General features: G+C 39.7%; 1 protein-coding gene across 5 annotated transcripts; it reads left to right on the top strand.

Moving 5' to 3' along the window:
• Nucleotides 1-1,008: 1,008 nt before the first annotated feature.
• Nucleotides 1,009-9,802, top strand: LOC103711114 (cell number regulator 2-like). Of its 5 annotated transcripts, XM_026806250.2 has the most exons (5): nt 1,017-1,283; nt 1,381-1,452; nt 4,253-4,462; nt 5,278-5,358; nt 5,402-5,684. In XM_026806250.2, exons 1-4 carry the CDS (start codon nt 1,028-1,030, stop codon nt 5,352-5,354), a joined length of 615 nt encoding a protein of 204 aa, XP_026662051.2. In that variant the 5' UTR covers nt 1,017-1,027; the 3' UTR covers nt 5,355-5,358; nt 5,402-5,684. The 5 variants fall into 5 exon arrangements, with proteins under 5 accessions (XP_026662053.2, XP_038974916.1, XP_026662052.2 ...); XM_039118988.1 differs by lacking the exons at nt 5,278-5,358; nt 5,402-5,684 and adding an exon at nt 9,535-9,802 and having other exon boundaries at nt 1,011-1,283; XM_026806251.2 differs by lacking the exons at nt 5,278-5,358; nt 5,402-5,684 and adding an exon at nt 8,610-8,808 and having other exon boundaries at nt 1,016-1,283.
• Nucleotides 9,803-10,635: the final 833 nt, after the last annotated feature.

The raw sequence follows: 10,635 nt of genomic DNA, 5'->3' as shown, positions 1-10,635 counted from the left end.
GTCATTGTTTCCCCGGTCATTCCAAACAAGCATGTAGAAGGATACAAATGAAGCTCACCTTGGAGTAGTAAAGACCTCCAATCCTCTTTATCTTTTCTCATATTCTTAATTATAGCTCTCATGTAGTATATAATATTATATTATATTTAAACTAAAAAAATGAGAGTGCATTTGGTTCGCATTTGGAATCTAAATTAATTAGAATGAAAATTAAAATAACTATTTTTGCGATGTGTTGGATTCGCCACTAAAATTTGGAATCAGAATAGTCACCATGATCTGCACTTCCCAAAAGCTATTAAACAATTAATGGAGAGATATTATTGGAAAATTAATTTTTAGATAAGCTGATGGAATAGAATTTGAATACTAAGAGAAGCGTTGAAATTAAATTTTAAAGAATTGAAGCATTTTCATGTCCTTTTAGAGTGAGAACGAGAACATAACTTCTCCAACCAAATGCTTGAGTTCATTTTCGTTTTCATTATAAAGCCCAACAATCATGTTTAATTACTTTTCTCCCAAGTCACTAGAACGCAAAGTTAGGCAACTAAATGGATCAAAAAAAATGCACCATGTCAACAATCCAGACACATACCATTGTCAGGTGGGACCCACATGCCAAGTCACAAAAGAACAAAATAGATAATTAAATAGATCAAGGCATCCAAAATTATTGGTTGAACTAGATCCATCAACATCAACAGTGGACCAATCCTAATTATAGAGCAACATACATAAATATGGAGAGAAAAAATAGACGAAAAATGGAGCAATACAGACATAGCTACGTGTGGTGCGCTATGGTTGGACTGGTCCACAGCTGAGTTGGTGGACGTGAACCATTCAATATTTTTTTGCTGGAGGCACTAACCTTGTCGCGTGGTGGAACCTCAGGATCAAAGAATGTCATCTCAAATAAGAAACATTAGGAGCCTTAGATATTTTTTTCGTGCTCATACTTATCAACAAGTTGTTAAGAAAGTGGAGGAAAAAAAAGAAGGGCGTTGACTTGACTTGGCCTTATATGTGGGCATACCTATTTCTAAAAAACCAATCTCCAGAGGATTCTCTCTATTGCTTTGCTTCTTTGTTGCAGCTCAACATCACAAGAAGGCCTTCTTTCTCTTTGATCAATCTCCAAGCCACCATGTATCCAAATCAGTCATACCCATCGGCCGGGCTGCCACCGGCGATGGGCGTTCCCTCGGCGTTCCAGATGCAGCAGGGGCCTCATCTATGGTCCACCGGACTTTGCGACTGCACCACCGACTGCTGGAGCTGTAGGTTTCTTCTTAGGTTTTATCCTGAATCCTCAAATTACTGGTTTTAGTATCAAGGTATGATGAATTATCTCCAAGTTTATCTCTTCTCTTGAAGGTTGCATGACTTGCTTCTGCCCGTGTATCACGTTTGGCCAGATTGCAGAGATTGTGGACCAAGGAGCTACTTGTAAGTCTCTCTCTTTGTTGCATATATGTCTTGATTTTTAGAGAAGCTTGTTGCATATATGATAACCATGAGGGCTAACAAAATAGTGGCATTTGAAATTTTAGAAACCACTTAATCTTATTTTGCTATCATAGTTAGGACCAAAACATATACAAGCCAGTAATTGAGGTGTGGGATGAATATAACCATTGGGATATCGTGCTTATTATTTTGGAATTTGACCGTAAAATATAATATAAAAATATATATATATTTTTTTTGTATGAATGAAATTGAATAATTTGATTGATGAACAAAAAGATTTAGACTAGACATGTTATAAATTACCTGTCACGGGACTAATCGTGACACATTGGTTTGCCACTATGGGCCGAAGTGCAGTTTTCTTGGTTTGCCACCGTGGGCCGAAGCATGGATATTTTGGTTTGCCGCTGTGGGCCGAAGCACAGTTATTCTGGTTTGCTACTGCAGGCCAAAGCACAGTTATCTTGGTTTGCCACCGTGGGCTGAAGCATAAATATGCTGGTTTGCTACTGCGGGCCGAAGTGCAGTTATCTTAGTTTGCCCCTGCAGGCCGAAGTGCTGTGTTATCTTGGTTTGCCACCGCGGGCAAAGCGTTAATATTTTGGTACGAGGCTTTATAATTTTTGTCTTTATTTTGATGAGATATGGAGTTAATCCTTAGTTTAAATTTACTATATTTATATTTGTGTGAGTGTGTGGAATTCTTACTGAGCTATAAAGCTCACAATCACTTTTTTTCTTCTTCTTTCGTAGTCATAGGATGCATAGTTTCGGATAGGTTGGGTGTGAAGTTCAAGCATCAGAGTTATAAGTTAGTTTATTTTTTTCATACCGATGAACATTTAAAGATCTTGTAACTGAACTAGTTGGATTATTTGAAAATGATGGATTTATTTATTTGGAATATACGGCTTTTCTTTGTTGAGTTAATGGATATTTGTTCATCTTCGGCCATGCATGATCTCTACGGTATCGCTTGAGGGCTCATGCGGCCGTGTCATGTGGTTGACCCAGGTAATAGGTTCGGGGCATGATAGAAGTGGTATCAAGAGTATAAGTTTAAAAACACTAGGGAGCTGTGACATAGCAGCGAAAGTGTAGTTGGTTAAATCATTTTAAATTTGGTCAAAAACACTAAGTCTAAAGGTCTTGCAATAGAAGACTTAATTTGCTTTTCCAATTAAGTAGACTTGATTTGAGTATCTTCAATGCCTTGGTATGTTAATTTCGAGAACGAAATTATTTTAAGAAGGGAGAATATAAAGTTCTGGCACAAATCTCATGCACAAATCTCAAAGTTGGGTGAAAAAGAAAAAGAATTCTCACGTATGTGCTCTGCATGTGAGATGGGAGGAAGAAGCGGACTCCTTTCAAGAGTCAGTCTTCTTCTCCGATTCCGTCGTGGAGGAGGACTCCTCGATGCCACCGGACCATCCTCCTTGTCCTTGGTTTTAGGCTATAAAAGGAGGTCTATGTTCCTCCTCTAGTATCCTCCTTTGAAGCCTCAATTTAGAGTCGGAAAACTTGATCTTTCCGTGGAGGGTTTCATTGTTGATTGGCCGTGAGATCTTGCTGGCAGCAAGGTAAGATTTCCCAACTTCTCTCTCTCCTTTTTCCTCTTTGGGCCATCAATTCTCTTTGATTGGAGTTGGCAAGTCGTCGGAATTCAACTCGAAACAGGGTGCTCTATTTCGGTTTTTGTTCACCGCCGTCGACTATCGCCGGCCACCATCCATTGCCGCTGCTCCCTTCCTCGCGGCCCAGCAGCGCTCTAGGCCACCATCGCCGGCCAGATTTGAGTGGTTGATGGCCGGAATCTTTAGGAAGGACCAGAGGTCCAGGCAGACAATGCTAAAAATTAATACTGTTTCATAATTTGGTACCATTAATCATGTTTGTTGGGGCCACTCTAATGATTAGGCCTGATCTTGTATTGGGACAACTGTCTGGAAAAGAAGATGTTGAGCAGACCATTTTGCTCTCGAGTTCATAGATCGAGAAGAGGATCAGTATACTCAGTGTTTGAGTCTGTCATCGATAGAAGTAAGGAGTCCTGCACACAATCACACGTGTTGATGAGTTTGAGATTTGTATCATTTTATGTATGATTGATTAAAGATTTTTGACATATATATTTGGTTAATATATAGACATATCAACATCAACGATTATGTTTGCTTAGATTATGATTTTGGTTTTTGGGATATAATGTTAATTATTTTAGTATTTGGGCGTGAAATATAATATGAAATTATATTTTTTTGGATAAAATTGAATAATTTGATTGATGAATAAAAGAATTTGGACCAGATTTGTTATAGACTGCCTGTCATGGGCCAAATCGCGACACATTAATTTGCCACTGCGGTCCAAAGTGCAGTTATTTGGTTTGCCACCATAGGCCGAGGCGGGTATGTTCTAGTTTGCCACTTGATTGTACCTATTGAACCCGAACAAAATGCCTATTAACTATTCACGGTTGTAACCACAAGATTATAACGTTCCCCTCTCTTAGGAACGGAATGATTGTGTGTTTGTAACTATGGGACAGAATGCTCCTATAGTTGAAACTACGTACCCTCTCTATATATTTATTATTGGATATAATAATGTAATGAAGCCTAGCTTTTAATTCCATTCTTCACAAATCAGACAAATATAACTGAGAGTTTATCAAAGTTCTAGACTATCAAAACCAGAGATGGTCAAAAAATTTAAAGCACCAGTTTGGTTTCCTTATGGTTGTTGATCTAATTGGCTTGGTGTTTGGATACAGCATGCGGTTCAAGCGGGGCACTCTATGTATTTCTGGGAATCATATGTTGCCACTGGATATACTCGTGCTTCTACCGCTCCAAGATGAGGACACAATTCCGCCTGGCCGAGAGGCCCTGCTGCGACTGCCTTGTACACTGCCTTTGTGAACGATGTGCTCTTTGCCAGGAATACCGAGAGCTCCAGCGCCGTGGCTTTGACATGGCTATAGGTATTTTTGATATATTTGCACACTTGCATCCATGCATGTGTTATTTATAGTTGCATGCATGTACATATGTATGTATCGAATATTTTCTTGAATGGATAGTGCCACATAAATTAGTTTCCCACCTTTTGTTTGTTAGAACCCGTGCGGACGTGTGTTTAGTTCCGCATCGGTTATTCGCTGGGTCGATCTTGGGTAGTTATATAGGATCAAGAAACCCAAATAATACCTTCCGGCTAGCAATTTTGGATGAGGTCCTGGGTTGTTACAAATGGTATCAGAGCGGATCCGGCCCATAACATATGTAGACTAGGAGATACTGCAGCATGGATTCATTGGAGCTGACCATGGGACAATCGTGGTATTTATGATTAGATTTGAATAGATATGAACCCTTAGCCTGACGAGAACGTCAGGGCTTGAACGGGAGGAGTATGTGAGAATCCTTGCGGGCGTGTGTTTAGTCCCACATCGGTTATTCGTTGGGTAGATCTTGGGTACTTATATAGGATCAAGGAACCCAAATAATACCTTCCGGCTAGCCATTTTGAATGAGGTCATGGGTTGTTACATTGTTTTACTCGGAAAAATTATAGACTCTGGATCTTGTGGCCACCATCACAAGATGGATGGCCATCGGACGAAGCATGCGTGTATGGCATGTAAGACTGTCTTATTTAATGCTCGTCTATCTATCATCGAGTGATGCACAGCACTTTGCGGCACTGCAGAGGAAAATTATATTATATTTCAAAAAATAGGTGCGAGTTGCAACATAAGGAATTCTTATTGGATACTTGTTGGAATTATCGTGGCAGGGTGGCACGCCAACATGGCGAGAAGGGCACAGGGGACGGTTGTGCCGCCCGTCGTGCAAGTCGGCATGATGCGCTGAAAGGAAGTCCATCCGCAACTTGAATGAAAGTCAAGTCAAAGAAGAAATCTTTAATCGCATGGAAGGAGCATGCAAGACATGAGATGCGGATGGCAATTTCCATTTGATTGCTGACATGCATGGTGCATGCCAAGTTGCTTGTTTAGATGCTAAAGCCATGTCCTGGTTCTCTCTCTTGTGGTATGTTTGTGCTATAATTATAGAACCACAAATTACATGCTAGTTAAGACCTAAAACGAAGGTAAATGGGTAATTGGATCCTCTTTTTTTTGTTGTTGAGAAGACAACCTTCATATTCTTGATCTTCAATACAAAAGCTATCCTTGAGTACATTGTAAAACTTTGATCTTTAACGAAGTGCTCCCTTCTCTATCCAATGTGATAGAAGGCAGAGCAGTACGGTATAATCTAATGTGTTAACGTATCAGCTATCATCATACAATCATTTGAATCCACAAGCATGTCCTAGGTCTTCGTATAGCTCACACCATCTCTTTTCTTTTTTCTTTCGGAGTTGCAGGTTGCTTGGTACTTGGCAATAGTTGGGATCATGGGTGAAAGAATAAGTAGAAAAACTATCATTGATACTGGTTGGATGATTAAATTTTGTAATAGTTCCAGTTTTGTTAATTGTTATGAATTGAGATCATTATTTTTTAATGATATTAAGGTTATAAAAAATTTTAGGTCTTGTATATTTTTTAGGGCTTTGCCCTAGGAAGTATGTCGTTGTGTCACATAGCCGACCCGAGCATTGGGTTCGGGGCATGACAGCATTTGTAGATTTAATTGATAATTGTTGTTGGTTTGTGAACCTAAGGAGATAATAGACATTTTATTGGTTATTGACAATATTTAATTATTTATATTTAACATCTATTTAAAATATTTTTAGTATTTTTAAATAAAAATATGATCATGAAACTTGAGGCGCCACTTGAAGCTCGAAGCCTTAGGCCTAAAAGATAGACCTGAAGGTTAGTTGACCAGGCTCGAGCCTAAATTAATTGTGTTTTACTTGGGAGAATAGGCCTAAATGGGTTGAAGCCGGCAGGCCCAGCCAACTTCAGCCCATGGCCCCAAAGCCAGAATAGAGGAGCTCTTACTCCGTCTTGCTCACAGCAGAGAGGCCGCGAAGTCGGCACGACTCAACGGGTAGTTGAACTCTCCGACCATGCGAAGAGTTAGAATGGCCACCGACCATCTCATGGTGCTTATCCGCCCACGTTCCTCGGGGGCGGTGCAACCACTCTTGGGCTTATCCACTCGGGAGCCTATAAAACCCCTCTCCCTCATCCCTTTTAGAGCATCGAACCTTCTTCTCCTTCTCCTCCCTCATTCTCCTCCTTCCTCGATGGCCGGTGTGCCACCCTGATCGAGCACCGTCGCCCAAAGCCTCCTTTTTTCTCCATTTCCTCCGTATACTCTATTCCGAGGCTCTTTTTCCCTGCTTTGAACTCTGCCGCCGCTAGCCGCCAGCCGAGCTATCCTCGGCTGAGGTTCTTCTCCTTCTCTGGTGGCCGGCGTGCCACCTTGACCAAGCACCACTACCTGAGATCTCTCTTTCCTGTGCTCTCCTGTTCTGAGATCCATTTTTCTCTCTTCATCGGAATCGCTGCCGCCGCCACCACCCCAAGATCGCCGAATTGAGCAACTGCGATCGAGATCCTTCTCGTCCGTCGATGTGTTGGTGAGCCTCCTTTCCCTCTATTCTTCTATTTTTGGTTAAACCGAAGCCAATTTCTTCCTCTGTTCCGTCTCCAAACCGACCAAATCGAGACTATTTTCTGTTTCTTCTTCTCACCAGTCGCCACAGCGGCCGCCGGCCGCCACTGCGGTTGGCTTGCCGTCGACTAGACGACGGCCTCTGGCCATTAAGGCCCGACCACCTCGTCGGCTTCTCCTTCCCTCTCTTCCTTCTTTTCCTTCTTCTCTCCCTGTTTCTGAGCTTAACATGATGAAGAACATTTTGGGCTGTGAACATTCATTTGGGCTTAGTTCGGTGATTTTGGGCCCTATTGGGCCGTACCTATTGTGGGCCGAGTTTGGGCCCTGTTGGACCATATCCATTGTGGGTCGAGTTCGAGCATGTTGGGTCGTGCCCATTATAAGCCGAGTTTGGGCCCTATGGGGCCAGGTCCATTATAAGTCGAGTTTGGGCCCTATAGGGCCTTGTCAATTTTGGGCCAAGTTTGGACCCTGTTGGGCCATGTCTATTGTCGGCCGAGTTCGGGCTTGTTGGGCCATGTCCATTATGTGCCGAATTCGGGCCCTATTGGGCCGTGTCCATTATGGCTAAGTTCGGTTTTATTAGGTCGTGTCCATTATGGGCCGAGTTCGGGCCTGTTGGACCGTATCTATTATGGGCCGAGTTTGGGCCCTATTGGGTTGTGTCCATTGTGGGCCGAGTTCGGGCTCCGTTGGTCCATTGTGGGCCAAGTTCGGGCCTTGTTCACCCTATTGGGCCATGCCCATTATAGGCCAAGTTCGGGCTGTATTCACTTTGGGCCTGTTCATCTATTACGAAGTCGTGTCCAATTGTATTTTTGACTTTGTTTGGCTTTGAAATTACCGATGAAATTAATTATATTTTAATGATATTTAAACAGGTAAACCTGATCTACCTACCTATTTAAAGCGAGAAGATGTAAGTAACTTAATACTTCAAAGCATGTTTTCTAAATTATTTAGTAAAATATTGATTAGTAGATTAAATTTTGATATAAGTTTTGTACTTAGTTAAATTGGTTAGGCATATTAATAATTATTTTAAAATTATGTTATATGTTCTGAAATCAAAAAAATATAACGAGATAAATTATAAAAAAAATTTATTTTGTATATATGTATTCTCAGCATGGCTATGATCTATTTTTGCCCCGCTAATAAGTATTATTCGTTGGCCCTATAGACTTATATCTTTAAAAATCTGGTTTCGACACTGCACCACCAATGATTAGAATAGTGGTATTTGGACACTATTGCCATCGATGGTTAATAATAGTAGTATTTGTTACTTTGTGCGACCCATGCCATTATGTTATGTGGCTATAGCCTATTTATGTTGGTATTCTGTTATCAGTTTTTATAAAAGTAATAATAAATTTTGAAAGGAAAATATGTTTATTGATGATTGATTTTTCATTCATTATTTTATATTTTAATTAAATATCCCACATGCTTTGACTCCACTCTTGGGTATTATGTCGCTTATTGGGCTAGTGTAGCTCGCTATCATATTTTTCATGTTTTCAGATCCAGATGCATACGCATGATCGCTTGGGACTTTGGGAGTGCGATAGATTTCCTGAAAATTCTTTCAGACATTCCCATTTTAGTTAGACTAGTTAGAATATTTGATTTATATTAGCACATGTTACTTTGAAATTATTGTAAGAACTATTTGAACAAATTAATAATTAAATAAATTTTTAAAAATTTGTTATTGCTTTGATATGATCTGTAGCCTTGCATGCCTGTATGGTTCGCCGTACAGGCATGGGACATTTATCGCGCTTCGGGTTCGGAGCATGACAACATATGATTCTTATATATTGTTATTGGTTTGTAGTATGTACAAGTTATAATTTATGGCTATTAGCTTTAAATAATATTAACATTTTGTATGCTAGGCAAAATTTCCTTGCACTAATGTCCAAAATTTCCTCAACACGTACAGCTGAAAACAATTCCGAGAGTAGAAGGTAGTTCGACTTAGAGACTAGGCCAAATTAAATGACCTTGGTATTCCACACTGGATCATGGTCAAGTCATCTGACTACTTTCCTTACCATGTTTCCATTGAACAATTTCATGAACTTTGAACGGTCAGGTATGTCGACTCATGTTAACCGCTCTCTTGAACCTTTTTATTCTTAATGTGGCGTAACACACTTAATCCATGTCTGATACATTCATGCAATGGAGAAGGGACATAAAAAAATTCCTATAGAGTCTAGTCGTAACATTTGCAGTCCAATGCTAAGACTACGACAAAAGTAATGAACCAGTGATTCACGTTACAACCTCTATTTAAACCCTCTCCACCTAGAGGTTCTTCACAGCACCAATTCCAAATACTTTCAAGCCAATTCACAAGACTTGAAACTTTGGAAGGGATGGCTACGTGGAGGGGAAGAAATATGGTGGGAGTAATGTTTCTTATGTTCTTGATTGCTAGTTCGCAGCCTCTCTCTACTGCAAGGCCATTACAAGGGCATATTCAGCTCGTCGAGAGAGGTTTGGCATTGGAGTCCCTTCCAAAAAGTCCCCCTCAACCGCCTGGCTCAAACTGCAGCAGTGATCCCAACAAGCAGGGTGGCCATTGCCCAAACTCTGGAAGATAACTGGATTTTCTATGATGATGAAACTACAATACATACTGAAGTGCAATAATGCTTATAGGGTGATGGTGTTTGTTGTTAGAACCTAAGTAGGGTTCAAGTCTATACTCTGGTGGTTGTTACGAAGTTTCGAATAATTTCCTTATGTATTTTTGTTTTTGTTTTTTATTTTTAATTTTTTTCTGAGGGAAGCAATAGGCTCAAGGTGCCTATTTCATATGTTTATTTATGAAGATAAGTGCCTTCTCGTGGGGTTTTGATTGTTGTTCATTTCAAGTACCGGTCAATGCAAAATTTCAGTACTGATTTGTTCCTAAATTAGTCAGCAATCTTAGCATTTGCACTTTGTTTATTGTATGACTTAGTTCTCATCTATGAATGTGAGTTGGGTTGTGGAAAAATGTATGCAGGCATGTCAAGGAGGGAGAGAGGTGGAAAGAGTGAAAAAAAGGATGAGATTCAAAAATAATTAATGAAAGTTAACTGCATCTCCGCCAAGGATCAAATGGTGGTGTTATTTGATTTCTAATTGGTTGAGTTGGTAAAATCACTAATTCATAATCCCAATGAACTCACAACAAAAAATACCTTGATGAACTTCAATGATGTTATCTATCTTTTTCACAAAAGGTATATAACCGTTATAATACTCATTAGTGATCCCATAAAGTACACTTTCAAATTTAAAAATAGCAAACAATAACAAAATTTTGCAGCGTTCTTTGCCAAATCATTGTCCTTCTAATAAAAAATATTATTTTTCTACCTATACAAACTCCTTCAAAGACAAAGTAAATAACAAATCGAATTTTAAAAATATTATTTATGTAGAGAAATGATAAATACGCAAATAATAGATGTTATTTGATTTTATGATGCACCATAACATCAGCAAGTAGTATGTTATAATAGTGGTTTTCTTTTTTGATATATATATA

The sequence above is a fragment of the Phoenix dactylifera genome, unplaced genomic scaffold (assembly GCF_009389715.1).
Source record: "Phoenix dactylifera cultivar Barhee BC4 unplaced genomic scaffold, palm_55x_up_171113_PBpolish2nd_filt_p 000465F, whole genome shotgun sequence".
Taxonomy (NCBI): domain Eukaryota; kingdom Viridiplantae; phylum Streptophyta; class Magnoliopsida; order Arecales; family Arecaceae; genus Phoenix; species Phoenix dactylifera.
Note: the sequence above shows the minus strand (reverse complement) of the source record. Positions and strands in the feature narration are given on the sequence as shown.

Excerpts from the sequence above, each read along its gene's own strand:
- LOC103711114 (XM_039118988.1), top strand. The coding sequence starts at position 1,028 with ATGTGGGCATACCTATTTCTAAAAAACCAATCTCCAGAGGATTCTCTC. Across the intron at positions 1,284-1,380 it reads CACCACCGACTGCTGGAGCT|GTTGCATGACTTGCTTCTGC; the intron begins GTAGGTTTCTTC and ends CTTCTCTTGAAG. Across the intron at positions 4,463-9,534 it reads TGGCTTTGACATGGCTATAG|TTCGCAGCCTCTCTCTACTG; the intron begins GTATTTTTGATA and ends CTTGATTGCTAG.